This window comes from Pollicipes pollicipes, unplaced genomic scaffold, assembly GCF_011947565.3.
Source record: "Pollicipes pollicipes isolate AB1234 unplaced genomic scaffold, Ppol_2.1 Scaffold_2555;HRSCAF=2994_pilon_pilon_pilon, whole genome shotgun sequence".
Classification (NCBI taxonomy): Eukaryota; Metazoa; Arthropoda; class Thecostraca; order Pollicipedomorpha; family Pollicipedidae; genus Pollicipes; species Pollicipes pollicipes.
In genome coordinates, this window is record NW_023596136.1 from 8,806,929 (window position 1) to 8,828,738 (window position 21,810).

At 55.4% G+C, this 21,810-nt stretch overlaps 1 protein-coding gene across 1 annotated transcript; it reads right to left on the bottom strand.

Annotated features, from left to right (window-relative positions):
- Positions 1-2,545: 2,545 nt before the first annotated feature.
- On the bottom strand, positions 2,546-21,353 carry LOC119108260 (serine/threonine-protein kinase SIK1; the record flags this gene model as incomplete). The annotated part of the gene is given in 5 exon segments (XM_037231843.1): positions 2,546-2,680; positions 3,474-3,644; positions 6,387-6,502; positions 16,979-17,042; positions 21,237-21,353. Coding segments are annotated over 5 exon segments (603 nt in total), but the record flags the coding sequence as incomplete, so codon positions are not given.
- Between the last annotated feature and the right edge of the window lie 457 nt (positions 21,354-21,810).

Consider the following 21,810-nt stretch of genomic DNA (forward strand, 5'->3'; position numbering starts at 1 on the left):
ACGCCACGGGTCTGTTTCAGCACGGCCAGCTGACGTTGAGGTGTGGCACCAGCTGCCTGCAGGCTTGCCATGACAGTTAAGGCGACAGGGTTTCCTACAGTCTCCGACAAGCAAACACTTCGGGAGCCGTCGTAAGCGGCAGCACCAGCCAAACTGCTGTAGCGAAAAGGTGGCGGTGTGTTTCACAAGGCAGCTGAATTTACCAGCATATTGAAGATTAACTTAGCTTGCAAGCTGAGAGACGACCGGCAGGTTTGGCCATTCGAAACCGGTTCATTCAAAGTGATTCCGAACCATGTGCCCATTTTACTTCGACGGGGCGTTATAACCGAAATCGCATACACCAGTGGTAGCCGTTCTGATGAGCCTTACGAGGATCGTCTACAAATCTGGTAAAACTCAGATTCTTTGCAACGGGTACACGCTGTCATCAGATAACAAATGGGTGTGATCTATGAATCTCAGTTGTAATAATAATACGAAACATGGCGATGAAAAACCGCCCCCACTCCATCAAAACCTGATAAGCGACAACACAAACTTGTTTGATGCAAGTACACAAATACGTCATTAGAGAGAAAAAGATACAGGTAGATTGTCAAACGACGTACATGTTTGCCACCAATGAGTGCTCCGTTGTCGGTTGCTGTGTCGTCATGTTGTTGTTAATAAAGCCCGATCTTTCCCAACAGTCAAAACCAAACGGAGCCTTCCCTCCCGCCAGCATCCATTCCCGGTAGGCAGACCTGTCACCTATGTAGTCCATGGACCTGTTCGTGGGCAGACCTGTCACTGACACACCTGTGTATCGGCATCCGTGTGTGTCCTCCTCTCTGCCACTACACCCTTCCCTACCCCCCAGCAGAAAGCCCCCCGCTATTGGCTGCGCTGCGTCCATCCCTTCAAACGCAACGGTGCCCTTTCCTCCGGTGAACTTCTACCGTCCGTCTTCTGCACCAGTGAGGTTAATTCTGCCGCCATTTTCGGTAACAAAGTTGAACGTTTAAATTTCTGAGCGTGGGTATTTTCGCCAGTGCTGTGCGTCACTATGGTGGCGTTCTCGTGTCTATAAAGGAAGGACACCCACCCGCCACGGCCCGGAGACCCGCGCGCCCCGCGCTCTGATTAAAAACCGACGCTGCTGACGCGCACTGACGTCAGAGGGCGCTCGACTCGGGATCGGGGAGGGCAGGCACCGCCAGCGCTCAGCGCGGACCGACCCGCCATCGCCACCAGCCGGCTCAGGCGAAATAGGCCGCCGACCGGCCCCTGGCAAACGCCGGCGCGTGTTTTGTTTTCGGATACCGACGCGTTTTAAGGGCGGAACGGGTACGGACTCGTGGCGTCCCCCGCTGCCTTGCGGTTGTAGGACGAGGCTTTCGCGACTGCGCTTACCGTCCCGATTTGTCATTTTTGGCTGGTGAAAAAAACAGGGAGTGATGCCGCCATTGGCTGATGACTTCAATGGAGGGCGGATATTTTTACGCCACATTTTTCCCATGCAGTCCCCCTCTCCCCCCCCCCCCCCCCCGATAGGCGAACCATTCAATTTCCATGCCCGTTGGACGATGCGCTCCTCAATCGACGGCACGTCCTCCGCCCTCCCACGTGTACGTCCTCCGTCCTCCCATATGGTACAATCTTCCCACGGTACGTACTCCGTCCCTCCTACACCACTGGAGACAGTTTTGCGTGATAGACGGTTTGCACCGATCCGACTGCGACTCTGTGACTGCGATCCATTGATCATTGATTGCGAACAGTAAGATACGTCACAGATCCGACACGTGGTGTCTGGGGCCGCCAGAAATAGCTGGCTGATCGAACACGGATTTCCATAAGCCTCTATTACGGCGAGTTGATAGTGGCCGCTTGGGTATGCCGCGAGTGATGATGGCCGCTTGTTTACTGCGAGTGATAGTGGCCGCTTGGGTAGACGGCGATGATGGTGGCCGCTTGGGTATTAACTCCAAGTGATGGTGGCTGCTTGGTATACCGCGAGTGATGGTGGCCGCTTGGGTATACCGCGAGTGACGTGGCCTTTGGGTATACGGCGAGTGATGGTGGCGCTTGGGTATACGGCGAGTGATGTGTGGGTAATTCGGCCTCCGATTGTGATTGCCGGTCGCGCGATGACTTCATCATATCACTCAACGAAATTGCCGCGCTGTCGTCACTGAGACGGTACTCATGGCCAAAGCAATGGGATAATCCGAAAAAACAGCATCACACGCTTCATAAGAGCACTACACGGCGTCGACCGCAACCCATAAGTTACATGGAGAGAGGTTGTCAGACAACAGAGAGGTCGTCTGCCGAGAGCAGCACAGGCTGCCGGGGTGCTGCGGGCGCGCAGCGGCCGGCAGCGGCTGCCGGGTGCTGCAGGCGCGCAGCGGCCGGCCAGCGGCTGCCGGGTGTGCTGCAGGCGCGCAGCGGCCGGCAGCGGCTGCCGGGGTGCTGCAGGCGCCCAGCGGCCGGCCAGCTGGCTGTCGTCACTGCCCGAGAGTGCACTCGGCGTCACCTCCGGCGGCCACAGCGGCGCCGCTCACACTGTCGACATGAAGAACGGGATCAGGAAGCGGCCGGACAGCAACGCCGTCCTCGCGCAGCGCCTGCACGGTGTGCTGCCCTCGAAGGGCAGCGCGCCGCACACCAGCACGTACAGCACCACTCCCAGGCTCTGCAGGACAGAGGGGCGCGGAGACGCCGTGAACACGCTGCAGAGATGCGGCCGGGGACGGAGAGCACGGCACGATGCCTGGGCTGTGCGGGAAACAGTCGGCGCAAGACGGCCAAGACGGTGTGCAGACTGGGTGGAAGGACAAGCACAGGACGTGCAGGACCGACCTGAATCGGGCATATCATCGCAACACCTTTGTTAATGCTAACCCAGATCTTCAGAACGATGCCATGAAAAGGCTATGTAATCGGTGCTGTGGCCTCGATATTTGATGTCATGACCAATCAATCATCCATTACCTGAGCAACAATAGTTCACTTCGTATTGATACATCCACTCAGAACTTGAGGGTGTGCGGACGAACAACTATTAAACCAAATGGCCCGAAAATGGGGCACTGAAAATCAATATATCATGGCCGCTTATATAGTAAAAAAATTGCCAATGCAGGTTCAAGAGCAGCCTCCACTTGCTTTCAAGCATAAACGAAGGTTTAGTTTTGTAAACATGTTAGATGTTTGAGTATAGCAAAAGGTCAACGGTATCGCTTTACAGTGCGCAGTACAGTCTATACAGCTTGACACGCTCTCATCCCGAACAAGCGGATAGTGAGACTCCACCATATCAAGCGAATGGGACCACAATCAGAAGGCAGCAAGGTCACCGCTATAGCCTGCGCCATTCTTTCCACATGTAAATGCCCCCACAGAGAAGTGTTGACCGTGCGTGACGTTCTTCGCACGGCTACAGACGCCATACTGGCCGAGGGCCGGCGGGGCGGCGCGCCTCTTACCCAGATGTCGATCTCGGGGCCGGTGTACACCTTGCCCTCGAAGACCTCGGGCGCCGCGTACGGCGGTGAGCCACACCAGGTGGTCAGCGCACCACCCCGCTGGAAGAAGGTGCTGAAGCCCCAGTCGGCGATCTTTATCTGACCGCCCGCGTCTATCAAAAGGTTCTCCACCTGCCGGCATAGAGGGCGCAGGTCACCGTCTGCGCCGGCTGCGTGACACGGAACACCAACAGACATATCGCCTCGCCCGACGCCTCTGCCACCGCGAGGGTCACGTCATATTTGCCACATTCGCGGCCATACCGTTATATTGTTTACTTTAGACACGCGACCTCGAAGGTCGGTGGGTGTCGCAAGCGTACATGCCGGTTGTGAAGATGGACCCATTGCAACAGCGCACTGCACGGGAACTGGACCTCATGAACTGACAACGAGCCTGAGCAAAGAGACCCGTCAACACATATATGTCAAGGCACTATACATGCCTCATCACAAACATCCGATTAAAATCATCGCCGTTCCCGAGCATGAATGATGTTAAAGCTTTGCATTTTGTTAGACAAAAAGCAAAGCTTTTACTGGGTTACGGAACAGCTTGGTGCATTTCTCAAAACGCCTTACCCGACAGGTCACAGCGAGACCGCAGCGCTTGAGAGGAGAGTGAACGTCAGCGTTATGGGTGGGCCTGCCTTTCTATCTGGAGGGCGGGCCCCCGTGACTATCCTCCCCACAGGAGAAGAGCCCACAATGCACCGAAAGCTGAAAATCATAGCGCTCTCTTCCTTGCAAATCTGCCCAACGGTCCACCGACACGATAGCTCTGAGGCCTCGACCCCGGCTGGCGCCCAGCGGCATCGGCAAGCTGCCCGTGCAAGAGGGCCGGCCCGCGGCAGAAGCGGAAGCACCGCGACAGCAGCGGCGGAGGCCCGGCGACGGCAGCGGCGCCCGCGGCGGTCGGCGATGCTGCGGCGGCAGCGATGCCCGTGACAGCAGCGGCGCCCGCGGCGGCCGCGATGGCCCGCGACAGCAGCGATGCCCGCGGCGGCAGCGATGCCCGCGGCGGGCAGCGCGGCCCGCGGCGGCAGCGCGCCCCGCGGAGGCAGCGAGCCCGCCGGCGGCAAGCGATGCCCCGGCGACCAGCGCGCCGCGGCGGCCAGCGATGCCCGCGGCGGCAGCATGCCCGCGGCGGGCCAGCGATTGGCCCGCCGGCGGCAGCGATGCCCGAGGCGGCAGCGATGCCCGCGACAGAGTCCGCGGCCGCCCGCGACAATGCCCGCGGCGCCCACGGGCGGCAGCGCTTGCCCGCGGCGACAGCGCGCCCGCGCGCGGCGGCAGCGATGCCGCGGCGGCAGCGCGCCCGCGGCGGCAGCGATGTCCGCGACAGCAGCGATGCCGCGGCGGCAGCGAGCAGCGACGGACAGCAGCGATGCCCGCGGCGGCAGCGATGCCCGCGGCGGCAGCGCGCCCGCGGCGGCAGCGATCCCGCGCGATAGCAGCTGTGCTCGCGACGGCGTCAGCAAGGGCCGGCGGCGCCAGCGGGGCCGGCAGCGTCAGGGAAGTCCGCAGTGTCGGCGGGGCCGGCGCGTCAGCGGGGCCGGCAGCGTCAGGGGAGTCCGCAGTGTCGGCGGGGTCGGCAGCGTCAGGAAGTCCGCAGTGTCGGCGGGGTCGGCAGCGTCAGGGGAGTCCGCAGTGTCGGCGGGGCCGGCGACGTCAGCGGGGCCGGCAGCGTCAGGGAAGTCCGCAGTGTCGGCGGGGTCGGCAGCGTCAGCGGGGCCGGCAGCGTCAGGGAGTCCGCAGTGTCGGCGGGGTCGGCAGGGCGGTCAGGGGGGCCGGCAGCGTCAGGGGAAGTCCGCAGTGTCGGCGGGGGGGTCGGCAGCGTCAGCGGGGCCGGGCAGCGTCAGGGGAGTCCGCAGTGTCGGCGGGGTCGGCAGCAGGCCAGCGGGGCCCCGGCAGCGTCAGGGGAGATCCGCAGTGTCGGCGGGGCCGGCGACGTCCGCTGGGGCCGGCAGCCGTCAGGGAAGTTCCGCAGTTGTCGGCGGGGTTCGGCAGCGTCAAGCGGGCCGGCAGCGTCAGGGAAGTCCGCAGTGTCGGCCGGGGGTCGGCAGCGTTCAGCTGGGGCCGGCAAAGCGTCAGGAGGAGTCCGCAGTGTCGGCGTTGGTCGGCAGCGTCAGCGGGGCCGGCAGCGTCAGGGAAGTCCGCAGTGTCGGCGGGGTCGGCAGACGTCCGCGGGGCGGCAGCGTCAGGGGAGTCCGCAGTGTCGCGGGGCGGCAGCGTCAGCGGGGGCCGGCAGCGTCAGGGGAGTCCGCAGTGTCGGCGGGGTCGGCAGCGCCAGCGGGGCCGGCAGCGTCAGGGGAGTCCGCAGTGTCGGCGGGGCCGGCGACGTCAGCGGGGCCGGCAGCGTCAGGGAAGTCCGCAGTGTCGGCGGGGTCGGCAGCGTCAGCGGGGCCGGCAGCGTCAGGGGAGTCCGCAGTGTCGGCGGGGTCGGCAGCGTCAGCGGGGCCGGCAGCGTCAGGGAAGTCCGCAGTGTCGGCGGGGTCGGCAGCGGCAGCGGGGCCGGCAGCGTCAGGGAGTCCGCAGTGTCGGCGGGGGTCTGCAGCGTCAGCGGGGCCGGCAGCGTCAGGGGAGTCCGCAGTGTCGGCGGGGTCGGCAGCGCCAGCGGGGCCGGCAGCGTCAGGGGAGTCCGCAGTGTCGGCGGGGCCGGCGACGTCAGCGGGGCCGGCAGCGTCAGGGGAGTCCGCAATGTCGGCGGGGTCGGCAGCGTCAGTGGGCCGGCAGCGTCAGCGGGGCCGGCAGCGTCAGCGGGGCCGGCAGCGTCAGGGGAGTCCGCAGTGTCGGCGGGGCCGGCGACGTCAGCGGGGTCGGCAGCGTCAGCGGGACAGCGGCATCAGCCGGCCTCCCTCCGTGCGCGCGCACCTTAAGATCGCGGTGGACGATGCCGCGCCGGTGGCAGTAGTCGACCGCCGACGCGATCTGCGAGAACTTCTTCTGCGCCTCGTCCTCACGCAGCCGGCCGTTGTGGGATATGTACTCTGCGGGGAGAGGGTGCCCATATATTAGCCGCGTGGCGGTCAGACGCACACGGCCGGGAGCTCAGCCGGGTGCCAGCTGAAACCCGGTGTTTCGCTCCAGCGAGTCAGTCGTCCGCTTGGAGAGACAGCACGCCGCACATGACAGCATCCGTGGCATTGCACAAGCCAAACCACAAGCATCATCTGAAACGCCAGGCGTTTAGGCTAACGGGATAGCGTGGTTCATAAATCACATGATGATTGGTGATCCTGTCATGCCCACCGCCACAAAGCTTCTAGCAGACCCAGAGCCTGACGCTAAGCATCAGTTTTAAGCCGTCATACGCCGCATGCAGGACAGCTGGTTCCGAAACAGAGCAGTCTAACCGCATCAAGACCACGGTGAACATGGGCCTCGATCATGGCAAGCAGCGCTAGTCAGGGCGCTTATTTCAGGCTGCCTACCTCAAGCCGTTCGGTATGCTTGGTGCCCAAGGGTAGGTAGTACACGCCACCATTACTTAACAACATTATTGCTGGCATCTTAGATTCGTTGGTTCAAGAACTAAATTTTGAAGAACTGAATTGGAACAAGAACTGAACTGAAAAGAACGCAATTCTTTGAAAATGTTTATTAACACAAAATAGCGTAGAACTCCCTGGCTGGATTAACGGCTATTACCTGAAATAATTGCTTCGATTCTCAGCATGGCATGGGCTGATTAAAAAGACAGTGCAATGCCATCGCAGGTACGCCAGTTCGCCTAATCTGGACATCTCGGCCTCGACCAAATCATTCTATTGCAGCGCGCCGGTGGCGACTTTCGACGGGTTACAGCCCCACGATACTAGCTATACGGAATATATATATATATATATATATATATATATATATATATATATATCACTGATTGAAGGTACGTCTGTCCGCCTTACGGTTGTATAAGTGGAAAGCAGCAGTGATATATGTGTAAATAATATCGGCCTCACAAAATCAGTAAGCCGGGATAAATCAACGGCCGCAATCAGTAAGCCGGGGTGAATCATCGGCCGCAGGTCGAGCCTCTCCCAAAAGGGTTGTGCTTTCCAAGATTACATGGCCGTGGAAGGTCGGCACATAGTTTGGGAAAAGGTCAGACAGTAACATACCGAACTAGAGTCCCAATTTGGTTTGAGTGCGGCTATTTCCACGCTGCCGATGCCGTCCCGCAGACAGCCTCTCAATCCCGCGCTATGTCCAGAATCACCTTGAGCGACAGCACGAGGTCTAATGCTTCTGACGTCGGGGGAACGGTGCCGCTGCACTGTCAAGGCGACGCAGCAGGGGGATTGGAGAGGGGAGGGAACAAGAGTGTGTTTTTGGCTCCTCAAATTTCTGGGAGGCTCCTTTTGCCCGGACTATATGTTTTGCAGCTGCCCACAGATTACCAAAGTTCGCATCAAGGAGCCCCATAGCTGAATTAGAGGGTAAAAAGTCAGGCCCAGAAGACCATTTTCTGCGTCAAGTCAGGCCGTTCTCTGCATCACCAGGCCATCTTTATGTTCCAGAGCATGGATAGCCCATGCTCTAGATCAGGAGGCTCAATTTTGCGTTACAGGGAATGTTTTATAGATAGATAAGACAGTGGCAATAGCCTTATTCCTCGGAGAAATAGGTCATAAACAAAAAGGAGTGCAGTTAGCGGAAAATTTTCGGACAAACCCATCAAAGATTTGAGACTTGACACAGTAGAACACCTGTATTCTATGGGATGCCCAAAGACCACAAACCTGGAGTGCCCCTTAGACCTGTGATATCTGTGTGTGGTGGTCACACAGAAAAACGTTCGTATCTGTTTTAGAAAATACTCAGCCAACTCTTGAGGCTGTTCCCACTCACCTGTGGGACACCAGAGGCTTTTTAAAAAAAGGTTTTTCTTTCGCAGGCAAAGGGTTACCAAATGGCAATATTTTCACCAGTGTAGATGTTTTCAATTTATATGGCAATATACCAATCAATGAGGCTACCCCTGCCGTAAAAGCTAAATTAGGCCAACATTTCCATGACGCTGATGCTTTCAGTCTATCAAAAGACGATTTTTTGATAGACCGAAATTGCCGTCTTTTAGAACAGTGCCTCCAGGATAATGTTGTCTCGTTCGGAGATGACTTCTACAGACAAAAAGTGGGAATAACATTAGGGAACCCATGTCCTCCTCCTCCGGCGATAATATTTTTAGATCAATTTGAAACGAAGGCCCTGGACACCAGCCCATTAAAACCAACTTTCTTAGTTGATTACATTGATGATTATGCTGAGGTATGGACGCATGGACAGCGTGCCCCTGGAAAGTTTTTAGAGTTCATGAACAGCCAGCACCCGAATCTAGCTTTTACGATGGAGAATACAGGGGACGGAAAGGGGGTCCCATATTTAGACACACTGGTGACGGTGGAAAGGAGGAACCACCGCACAACGTTAGAAACGGAGCTCTTTATCAAGCCCACCAGTTCTGGTACGATTCTGCACCGCGAATCTGTGCATCCAAACTTCCAATAAGTACAGCATAATCTGTAACATCCTCCACTAGGCTATAAGCAACTCAAAAGAAGTGAACAGGCAAGAAAGAGCATAAACCAAGTATGGGCTTTGCTGTTGAGCAAGACATTCTCCGTGACTTTTAGGTAGAATGTTAGAAGAAGTGAAAAAGTCTAGAGCGCGGGAATGGGTCTAGAGGCGGGAACACGTCCTGTCGGAAGACGGATTCTTAATACCACCTGACATAGATAAGCATTTGGTTTGGGAAATCTAACTGTTAAAAAATCAAACCCGCGCATACTCATAGCTTGGAAGGGCGACAATAAGCTAAAAAGTTTCTGGTGAAATGTTTCATCTCGAAGCCCAAGTTCCCGGGGGCAAAAGATGTCATTTGCGCACTTCTGGGTTTCAAGGGCTTTGTACGCAAGAACACGTGATTTGAAAGCAAGTGTAAACTGCGTGAAAACATGGGAGGGACATGGCATATGTCATGGAGTTCATGCGCCCTATTCGTTTGAGGTACAATGAACACGTGCGGGACGTTGAAAACAAAACAGGGAATATCCCTTTCGGTGACCATTTTTTGGCAAAACACACACAGGTTGAAATCGAGGGAGGTATGAACCCTTTGCCCCTTTCGGAGCCCAAAGCCATTTACAAAACACGGGGCCAACCAGACAGGGAAATAAGTGAATCTATTCTCATAAAAAGTCGGAGATCAAATCTTCACGACATGGCTCATTATGGCCGATTATGCGAACGTGGTATGTGCCTTTACGTGTGATGTGCGCTAGCTTAATGTCGTTCACATGTGTAAGTGATGCCTGAGGGTGGTGCACGATGCATGTTAATTGAAATCGCTTGCATGTATAACTGATCCTGTTTACTTCAACTCACTTGCATGTTTGAATGAAGCGTGATGCGGGGAGCCTATTTGCTTGAATTTCTTTGCATGCACACTTGGAGTTAGAGACTGAGTTAGTCACACTTTTAAACCTCCGCGGTAGAACAGTGTTTATTAAAAAAATTGTTTCTTATGTTTTTGTTTCCTGTATGCTGCAAGTTTTGAACTGCACGATTTAAATTTATGACTGACTATAGACTAGTTTTGTGCTATTAAAGGAGTGTTTTGGGGCTATCAGGTGACGTTTACGTTATAGAGCAAGTTGCGCTGTTTGCTATGACGTCTTATCGGAAAACGAAAACAAAGCGTTAATAAAGTTATGAGCCGTCCACTTTCGAAAGAAATCTTGAAATGTGTCAACCTTCGCTTCAACATGAATGTTCGATGAAACAGCTGCAAAGACCTGGCGATCGACATCAGCCGACTGAACCGGTGGCGGTAACCGTCCGACCATACCAAGGACACTCGCCGTGTCGAACACGCCTAATGGGAGTGATGCACCTGCACCCCGCCTTGCTGCAATCAACCGGGATTTACACGGCAGACATTATTAGTCGCACAAATCAACCCGCACTCTTCGCTCCCGCGGTCATACACGCCCAACAACGTGTGAAGCCACATATCGTCGATTCTGCGTCGACTACCGGAACCTGGTTTCGACGATCGACGCCAAACCAAATTTTACTGATGCCGAACGACATCTTTCGCCGAGACGAGAAACCGGAAGGTAGCGTAATTTTAACGTATTTGGCGCTAGCCTTTCCCGCTCGTCCTCAACAGTCTCAATTTGCGAAACCCGTTACTATGGTAGAGTCCTAACGACCGCGACACGCGAAAGATTCATTACCAGATTGTGCTCCGGATCAGGTCTGGGGCTTAGGAACCATTTACCAAGCAAACACAGGGCCGAGATTCACGATTTACATTGGTCGGGGCCCCGAAGTCAATGTAGCTCCCGTATCAGCCAGGGGACCACAGTGCTTAACAACGGTCCGGTACTGACAAGGCGCTAGAGTCGGCCTGAGACAGTGCTCGCGGGGCGTGCAGAAGAGCCAATGGGCCCCTCGGAACCGATAATAAGTGCCCGATTGGAGGACACGAAAGCAGGGCCGGGCCATCAAATGTCAGATACAGGGCTTCTTGCACCGGTTGGGGACACCCTGGGACAATGCGGGTCTCTATTTTGGTCACAGACCGCCAACACCGAGAGATCGGCTCCGCGTCGGTCTGATCCCTGAGGGGCCCATTTGCTTAGCAGGGACAAGGAGGGGACACAATGTTTGCATTGGTCGGCACCTTTGAAGCAATGAGTGATCCTTTGTTGGTCAGAGACCCACAGTGCCTGAACGAGCACCCAATGTTAGCAAGGGGCCTCGAGTCGGCCATCGCGACATCCGTCGGACACGGACTGGGACGGGACCCGGAAAGCCAGGGGTCCCTGCGTTGGTTGAGGCCCTCTGACTGCGAACGTGGCGATGGGAGTTAACGATGTGAGTCCACAACGCGATAATGGAAGGCCCTTTGTCAGGCAGGGCACCGATACCCAACGGAGGGCTCTCCATCCCATTTCAGTCAGGAGCCCGTTGTGCCGAACGATTCCGAGAATGCCGAGAACGAACGATGCCGAGATCTCTATGCCAATGATTGGACACCTGGGACGACACGGGACATTTTGCATGAATGAGGACCCCTCCGTCTATTTGGAAACCAATGGCGGGATCAGGGGTCTCAGGCGTCAGGGGGGGGGGGGGGCGCCCAATGCATAATGTATCCCTATAAGGGTTTCGGTATCGACCAGGGGATTCCGCCCCTGTGTCACCCGCATCATAGCCGGCAGGCACCCCGCGCTGTAACCGATTTGCCCTGAAGCCCCTGACCGGTAAATATAATCTGCCCCCTTTTAGTCTACCCACTGGATCGCTTGCCCGGAAAAGAAAAGGGGTTTCCTTAGTTTCCAACAGGGCAGGTCACAATGAGGTCATAAATGAAAAAGCCAACACAAACGAGGCGTCCATCCTTGTTCGGGATCATTATCATCATGTGAAACAAACTGCATCAAACAGTTTCGGGCATGCGCACTCACAATCTTAGGAGCAGGAACACAAACGGCCGAGGTAGCAGTTTCCATGAGACCGAGCGGCGTTGGCCGGTGCAGCTAACGCCGGGTGGTGGGCGGCCGGCGCTCGAGAACAGCCATCGTAAAATGGTGCGGCCAAAAGCCTTTTAAAACCAATTCCTACCGTTCAGAAACTGGACTGCGGCTTATATTCAACTTGAATGATTTTGAGCTTATCCTCTGAAGGGATAAACAGCAACAGCAACGCGAAAATAGAGATTTAGCATTTACTTGCCTAATTCTAATATTAAACTCTTGTAACGGCTCGCGATGCTATGAATGCTAATCCGATAATATTATACATCTAAAATTGCACAGATAAAACATACTCTCGGAGCACCTTCCAAGCGTGCCAATTGACATCCTAAAACGTTGAAAGGTACTTCCTTAAGAAATGTTGTCGTTTCCGTCCGCCTGTTGGTCATCGCCTAGTGTTAGAGACATGGAACCGAAGCGGTACGGCCCCTGGAGACTGTAACGCCGGGTGTCGCAGTTCTTGTAAGACTTGCGAGCGCGCATGGCCAAAACTGAGTCATGTAATTCTTCCCCCACTTGATTCTGAACAAAGTTGAGCATTCTGAGACCAAAACGAGTTTATGCGAATGTAAATCTATCACCTTACTTCGATCGAATATCCGCGTTCACGACGTCCCTGTGCAACCCATAAAAAAATCGGACAGCTCTTCAATGCTATTGGCTTAGAAAAAGCCCACTGAAACATTGTAAAATTAATTGTAAGAGCATGTTTCATTCAGTTTATCGACTTCAAAATACAAGCAGCATAGCATCTATTGATGACTCCTGGCTTTTAAGATGGGCATGGATCCCACGAAATCAAGAGAGCCCATATCCGATGACCTCTTTTTCGGGGCAGGTGGGTAGAGGCTTTTCCGTAGGGGAAGGGCTTGGTCAGCCCTGTATCCCACCCTACAATTATTAATACTCTAGCTGCATTCCTGCGTCAGAACGCTCATTGAGCGCCGAATATGTGTACATAAGTATCATCGCATGGTAGCCGAAAAGCCAGCCCAACTTGCAACGTTGTTACAATGAGCCTGCTTTACGCATGACATTGGTATGACGGTTGTCTCATTTTTCACACGCTCGAATAGAAACGAGTGAGGGTTGCTTTCCCCTCAGAGACACAGCAGTTTGGAACAGTGTTCCCCAGGCGTGCAGCTGGCTTGCATTTCATACCTATTGAAAATGGCGGGCAAAATGGGTTCTGAACAGGAGTCATCTGCCTAAGCGTTTTTGCGGAAAGATTGAAAACCATGTTCATAACTTATGCGCAAAATGAACATTAACAGTATTGACGACGAATTCGCTGACATTGACATTCGCTAAAATGTATATTTATATCGATGAAAGAACAAGGTGGCCTCTTTTCAGGATTAGAAACATATCAGGAGTGCTGTGCATCAGGAGACCCCTTTTACAACAACAGTCCCTGTTTGGGATGGGGAAGCCCTTTGTTGGATGATAAGAAGGTCTCTTTTCTAGTTTTTTTTTTATAATCAGCGACATTTATTTACGTGCTTATAATACATGCCACAATTTGAAAAGGGAGACGTGCCTACGATCTCCCTCGAATACGACACAAGGGCTTAATGGTGTCCAGAAGGTTCCCTTGTAAATACTTCATTTTGTCCAGAAGCCGCCTGGAAAATCCCTGTGTAATGTAGTGGGGGAGGGGGGGGGGCGCGGTTGACACTTCCTGTGGGTCCAACAACGCGCTTCCGACCGGGCAGCACACCATCCCCCTGCCCCCCCCCCCCCCCCCACCGCCTCTGACGTCCGACCGACGGGTGACGTCACATGCACCGTTGACAATGGACCGCAAGACCTTCCGAAGCGCGGTTAGCAACCCCTTGACCGGGCCCTAACGGACCGATGACGTCACACCCGCTGACGTCACATCTGACGAGCTTTTGGCCATTCACCAGCACCTCCGAAAGCGTTCGAACATGCCGGTATGCAACGCGTGCACGCGAGCTTTGCAAAAGCGGAGTCAGCAGCCAGCGCAGCATTGGCAACGGACCCGTGCGAACGCGTTAAACGCGGCCCTAGCACGCAAAGGCCGGAGGTCGGCGGGTGTGGACGCGCCTAAATGGGCTGGCTGACTAGGCAAAATCCCTCCCGTTTCATTATACTGAGCAATCAAACCCAGGCAAAGGCATTAAGCCGGCTTACAAGGTGAAAATTCGACATAAACTGGGAGCGACTGCTAACGTTCGAAGAAGTCAAAGGCACCCACGGGTTGCGAAAGAGTGGAAATCGCGCTAGTTCGTGAGCTGTGCGCCATGCCAGCCAAAAATACAGTTGCCGGGACGGTGGTGGGCTATATATGTGAGTACGTAGTACGGGTCACGTGTGATCCTTCGGCCCCAGACTTGGGATTCACTGCAGGCTGTGTTTGAGCCAGAATCAGAATCGTCTTCGGAGTTAAGTTAGTTTTGTTGGCTGGAATCATCGATGAGTGGCCTCATATATAGGCAATGGGTTACCGGTGGTGTCGGTATTCTGAAATATCATGTGAGCATCACATGATAGGCCAGCTACCTGCTTAGCTGTTCTGTTATGAATATGTATGTCATGTCTGCTGACCTTCTTCATAAAAAGAGTTTTTCCAAATCGTAACCGGTACCGACTCAACAGGAATCGATTCTGACCTCCTGTATTTGAGTCGGAATCGATATAGATTTAATACAATTAAACCCACTCTGTCCTGCTCAAGTCTGCATCGAAATCGGCCCCCTGCATATGAGTCAGCGCAGAAATCGATTTCGCAGAACCGGACTGAAGCATTCACTGGTGGGTTCACAAACTTCGCAAAGGATTTCTTATACTCAAGAAAAAACATCCCATGCCGTCGGCCAATTGATTCATAACCCAAGCAGATGCGGCCGAAGTGAGTGCAGAAAAGCGCAACACATTTACCATTCGTTACGTAACACCTGAAACACCGGCTGTTCACGGTAGGTATACGGATAAATTTCCTCACGGGTGCGACGCCCGGGGAGAACGGGGAGTGCGCCACCAATCCGCAGTTATCTTGAAATTTGGCACTAACTCAGAAGGATTGCATGGACAAATTCCAATAGGTAGCCCAATGCCAGCGCACCCAGACACCTCAGTCACTTGCCATCATGACTGCCTGCGTCAATGTTACTGATCATTCCATTTGGCTGATGCGCCTCCTGCCAAGAGGTTCAGCACTAGTCACTGTGTCTACATTCCATGGCCGTCCTGTTATGCATTCGGTCAGCTGCTCGCACATCATCACGTGCACTCGGGCCGGTACGCCGCTCATAATCAGGTCGAGTGCTCAGCAGTGTGCGGACGTGTAGTCCGGCCCGGTCGCGTCCCCAAGATAACACTGTTTACCCAGGCCACGAGCTGAGCAGAGCACCGAGACACCGCTGGTACCGCGAGCCGAACAGCGCACCGAGGCACCTCTGGTACCGCGAGCCGAACAGCGTGCCGAGGCACCTCTGGTACCGCGAGCCGAACAGCGTACCGAGGCACCTCTGGCACCGCGAGCCGAACAGCGTACCGAGGCACCTCTCGGACCGCATGACGCCGGCAGAGGCGCGGCGGGCCGCTGACTGGCGGGCGCCGAGCCTCTGCCGTGCAGCTGCACAGCTCCGTCTTGAAGCTTGATCCCACATCAAACATCGCCTGATTATGATTCTGGCGCGCCTTCCCCGGGCTCGACGGAAACGGGTCTTTAAGTTGGCACCGCGGCCACCGGACGACGTTTGAAGTCGTGACAGATACGGATGGGCCGGGTGACGTCACGACTGCGGGGATGGCCGATCGCGTGCGCTCGGGCCGATGGTCCACTCCAGCGGACGACTTGGTGACAAATGAAGGGTCCACATGGCGCTCCCGGACCCCTCTCATGCACATCAAACGTTGAGCGGCAGCAGCGATATACGCAGACGACTGTTGGCCTACACTTGTACGGGGAACGAAAGTGTCTTTGGAATACCGCTCCCTGTGGGATGTACGAACAACGCGTTAAAATGGCTGTCAGTGCTGCGACGTAGCGGCGCGGGTAAACGTTATGTGCCTGAAGCAAATCGACCCCATCTATACGACGCGAAGCGTATCAATGTGTGCCCTACACTATATCTAAGTCATTATCTCGATGTTTCTGAAGAGCCAAATGCAGAACGGCACATTTAGCACTTGATACAGCACGGCCACGTAACTGCAGGAGCTGTTTTTATAGACCACCAAATGTTCGGACGATCTGATTCATGACGCTCGAGATCAAAATAGAGCTCCATCGGCAATGTCCTGTACAGAGTATGTAAAACGGACCGGCACTACGACACAAGTGAGCGTAAACACTACAACACAAGTGAGCGCCGCCAGACTATTCCGTTTGCCTCAGCTGGTTTGTTACGCCGAGCGACCAAAGCTGGTTTGTTAGGCCGAGCGACAAAACCTGGTTTGTTAGGCCGAGCGACCAAAGCTGGTTTGTTAGGCCGAGCGACCATGCAGTTGTTCATGTCAGTTCGAAGCTTTTTCGTTTAACGGTAACTGGTAAGCGGCTTTTGCCTGTGAGATAAGCAGGTTGTTCACCGGTATCCTCCATTTGAATTCCCTGACACAGCAGTTGCCGTCTAAAACGACAATATGTAAAATTCGACATGTTCTGTATTAGATTATCATGCACTCAGAAAACATTTCAACGCAACCCAATCGCAGTGGTTGGATGGAAATGTAAACCTGGAGGTTAAAGTTACGCATGGGCATGAGCATGTAAAGCTTCCTACATAAAATTGCACAAACCTTTCAACTTTAGTATTTTGCTGCTTGATTATTCAAACTTAAACGCCTCTGAAGACAGCGTATAAATAAAGTGCACCAATTTGGCATTCAAAATTTACACTAACTGAACCGTTTGTGAACAGGTTCTTAAACATCATCGCACCCAACAGTACTCACCAAAAATATCACCCTGGCTGGCGTACTCCGATACAATATACAGCATATTCTGAGTTTCCATCACCTGAAAAGAGAGACCCGCATGAGAACACACACACAAATCAACAACACGGAACCCGCAATCGGTCTGAGAACAAGTATTAATTGATTGATGTTTGAGACACCGTGTCATTTCTGACAAACGCCACATGATAGCGACGTATTTGTGAATGGAGTGTCAACTGATACCAACTAACAAAACAGTTATTCCGAACAGACATCAGTTCAGGCATAGCAGTACAGGCATCCGCAATGAACACCGCACAGGCAATGCACAGCAGCTCTGTTGATGCATGCCACATTGCCAAATGCAATCGATATCAAAGCGCTATCTTGGTCCTATCCTGTGGGCGGCGAGCTAGCGCCCGTCCGAGCGTTCTCGACCAGAACACTTTGGTAGGAGCGACAGCGCAAGCCTGATGCGGCCAGAAATCGATTTGCTATCCGTGGTGAGGCCTCCAACTATAGCCACCCGCTGGCGCTGCGCTCTTATCTTTAGTGTGTTTATTCGCGATAAAAGTGAAATACGCCGAATGCCAGAAGCACCCGACCAATGTATTGGTTGGGCGCTTCTTTCAAATTTAGGTTTCGACCACATTTGAACCAGAATTAGCAGTGCGCATTGCTAAGAACTATGCAAGATCCATCCCATGGAATATCCCATACATGGAATAGATGCCAAGTCGCACATCGTCGCCCGCATGGACTTCAACGCCGGCGCTCCCAGAAGCTACCCCGGTACGTTGTGACAATTGTCGCCTAAATGTGTTTGTTTTTTTGCTTCGAAAATCATGCAACTGATGGTAAAACCCCAATAACCATTTGAAGTCATAAGCCCTGGTCAGACATCATCGTTTAACCGTTGCGATCCGTCCAAAAACAGCGAAGAAATGTCAAGGAACGTAATTATTGCATCGACAATGTCTGACAACACCTAAAACGTATTCGCGAGACTACCCATTCCAAAAACGCTCAGGATTGGAGAGGAAATGAATACCCAAACCCAGTAAATCAAGCATTCATGAGTCGTAATTTTATTTCCGTACGTCAGGTGAAGACGAACCATCACGGCAGCGCTGTAGCCACAATCAGTGACCGATTCCATCATCACCACGAGCTGCGTCCGACGGCGCTGCATCCCATTAACCAGCCCGCTGACACCTCGGGGCCCCACTCATCACCGCTGAACGACCGAGGCCCTATAACCGCCTCGGCTGCCATCCCAGAGTGGTCTCATTAGAAACAGTGCCGATATACGGCCACCGTAATGGCCGAGGCGGTGTACGGGTCGGTCACACCCGCCGGCCGTGCGCACGCGCAGCGCATCTTCCTACCGACGGTCCCCTCAGTGAACGCCGCGCCGTCCGGCGCCCAGGGGTACGCCGACGAATCGATCCGGGGTCACTGTCACGGCCACTGACTCAGCGCCCGAGGCAGGGGGGTACCCAGAGACAGAGCCAGAGCCGGATGCACTGGACCAGAGAACGGACCGGAGACCGAGCGACCACCAGAGCGACCGAGTCCAGCCGGAGCCGGGACCAGAGAGCGGTCCGGGGACAGCCAGACGCGGACGCACTGGACCATGACAGAGTACAAAATTCGTCACGGGAGACGGAGAATGGCAGCGTCGGGGGTGCCGTAGACCTTGTGACGGACCGCGACTGACGGCAGGCGACGCAGGTGCCGCAGACCTTGTGACGGACCGCGACTGACGGCAGGCGACGCAGGTGCCGTAGACCTTGTGACGGACCGCGACTGACGGCAGGCGACGGAGGTGCCGTAGACCTTGTGACGGACCGCGACTGACGGCAGGCGACACAGGTGCCGCAGACCTTGTGACGGACCGCAGCTGACGGTAGGCGACGGAGGTGTCGTAGACCTTGTGACGGACCGCAACTGACGGTGGGCGACGGAGGTGTCGTAGACCTTGTGACGGACCGCGACTGACGGCAGGCGACGCAGGTGCCGCAGACCTTGTGACGGACCGCGACTGACGGCAGGCGACGCAGGTGCCGTAGACCTTGTGAGGGACCGCGACTGACGGCAGGCGACGGAGGTGTCGTAGACCTTGTGACGGACCGCGACTGACGGCAGGCGACGCTTCCGCATACCGCAGCAGACCGCGTTTTTGGCTCCGTGTTTTGCGCGAGGCCCCGTCGGCCAGCAATCCGTGATAAGATTAAGCAGCGTGGGGGCCTGCAACTGGTCGCGCCCACGAGGCACGCTAATAGTCAAGTCTGACCGAAGCTTCGTAAAACGGCCGCCAATCACACAGCGGGCGCCCGCGGCACACAGGGGGGGGGGGGAGGGGCGGTCCCGCTTGGGCGGTGCCGGGACGCGGCCGGACCCGTCTGGGGCTGACAGCGCGGCAGAGCGCCGACGGCCGCGCGCGGACGGGGTGAGCCGTACCCACGCAGAGCCGCCGCACCGCCGCCGCCGCCGCCGGCGAGACGGCCGACTATTCCTGGCTCGCCGCTGATGTCCCGAGCTGCAGCGGCCGGTCGGCCGGCGGGTATTCTGGGCCCAAGCTGGGTTCGGCACGCCACGCCGCCGCCGGCTCGCGGCCGGCCGACCGGTCACGGGGGCGCTGGCCGGCCGACACGCGCGGCGACGGCCGCGGCGGCCGGGCGCCCTCGGGCCGGCCCGCCTCCGGGCGCCCTCGGGCCGGCCCGCCTCCGGGCGCCCTCGGGCCGGCCCGCCTCCGGGCGCCCTCGGGCCGGCCCGCCCCCGGGCGCCCTCGGGCCGGCCCGTCCGCCCGGCACCGCTCGCGGCCGGCCGACCGGTCACGAGGGCGCTGGCCGGCCGACCGGTCACGAGGGCGCTGGCCGGCCGACACGCGCGGCGACGGCCGCGGCGGCCGCCCTCGGGCCGGCCCGCCTCCGGGCGCCCTCGGGCCGGCCCGCCCGCCCGGCACCCTGCTTCGGCCAACCGCTAGGGATAAGCCCTGTCCGGTGAACAGCAGCGGCGCTATGCACAACTCGATGCAGCAGACGCAAGCCCGGGCATGTCTGGACGTGTTTTAGGCGTTTTTGCAATAAGGGCGAGAGTGTGGATAGTCGACAGACAAGGAATTGTCCATTGATAGGCGTTTGTATCAGGGATGGGGACGAATGAAGCCGAATCCGGACATAAGACAACGACCCGAAGCTGACGTCAAAGCCGAAGCCGGAGGCGTCAAAGTTTGGAACTGCAAACCCGAAGCCGAAGCCTGTGGATTCGTCATTCTAAAGCGCGAAGACGAATCCGAAGCGAGTGGCCTCGAAGTTTATACGCGCGAAGCTGAAGTCGAAATCAGAGAACTGGAACCTACGAAACACGAGCAGAAGCCAAGCCCATCAGTTCAAAAACACGAGCAGAAGCCGGACATAATATAGTGCATAACGTTGTTTTGAGGACCAAAAGATGTTCGTTTCTGTTAAAACTGTATGGGTTTAGGAAATATCCCATGGGTTTTGAGGAGTGGTTGGGATAAGGTGCATTACGGGTGGAAGAGTTGTCAAGACAATCGTGCTCGCCTCGTGTGTTAGAGCGTATATCACGTTTCGGACAGTTAGTTCTCCGGCTGTCGCCAGGTGTCAGTTGTTCCTATGAATGACTGGTTTTGTATGTATGTGTTACAGCCTTGAAAAGTTGCGTGATATAATGGGATGGCATGACGGACTGGTTTGTTTTTGACGTGACTGTTTATTGTGAAGTTAGACTGCAACTGCAGTGACAAAGTTACCGTAACAAAGCTGAGACCAGGCCTCCAAGACCACATAGAGCCAAAACCAGAGCAAAAAATCAACCTTGTTCGAAGCCCAGACTAAAGCTAACTTTGTGCATGGTGCAAAGACGAAGGCAAAGTCAGAACCAGCCATGTAAAATTACACGAAACCGAAATCAAACCCAAAGACAGCCGAACACAATGGCTCAAAGTCACATGTCAAGTCCTTGCAGGAAAACTGCGGATTCGCGAAGCCGAAGCCGACGCCAAAGCCGGAGCTAAAGACGACTTCGATTCCATGTCTGATTCAGATATTGCATTTAACCAAGCAGAGGGCAACACCGAAAACCGGCCGTCTCCCCTGAGAATGCCTTCCTTATGAACACCGGACGGGCGCACCGTCTGTTCAAGCGTTAAAGTAAGCTGGGCCCGTATCCGCGCCAGCGGTGTTGTTTCGGCAGCGCCTGAGGAGGTGGCTGGAGGCAGACTGTTTTCGGACGCACTATGACTCACCTGATACAGTTTGATAATGTTCGGATGGCTTAGCCGCTTCATGATTTCAACCTCCCGGTACACTTTCTTCAAGTTGTCCAGGCTTAAGCTCTTCTTGTCGATGATCTTAATCGCGACCTGTGGAAAAAGGCAGAGCATGAGTACGCGCGCCTCCGAGGGTAGCCAATCGATCGTGAAACGCGTCAAGCCCGTGATGTCCTTACAGTGCTGATACGGCATCCCGAGACGTCGAGCACGATCAGCCGCCGCACCCATTCCAGGAAGAGAGACGTCGACCAAGCAGCATAATTTGACGGCGTCAAAAGTAAAACGGGACCCATCGATGTGCTCTGGATTTGGAATAGTGATGTCAGCATTTGACGGCGACACTGCTGACCGTTTCCCCCATGCGTGTTAAGCCTCTGAGGGGCAAAAATGACTGAAATGTTTGCTCGTTGCAAGGAACCCGAGAGATGAAAGAAATCTGGATGTTTTCAGAATCGGAGTGATGGAGACATTTAATGCCTTCGAAAGATCTAAAGGTAGTGCCTTTTTCATGTAGCGGATAAGAAGTTTCTGATCTGATAACAACATG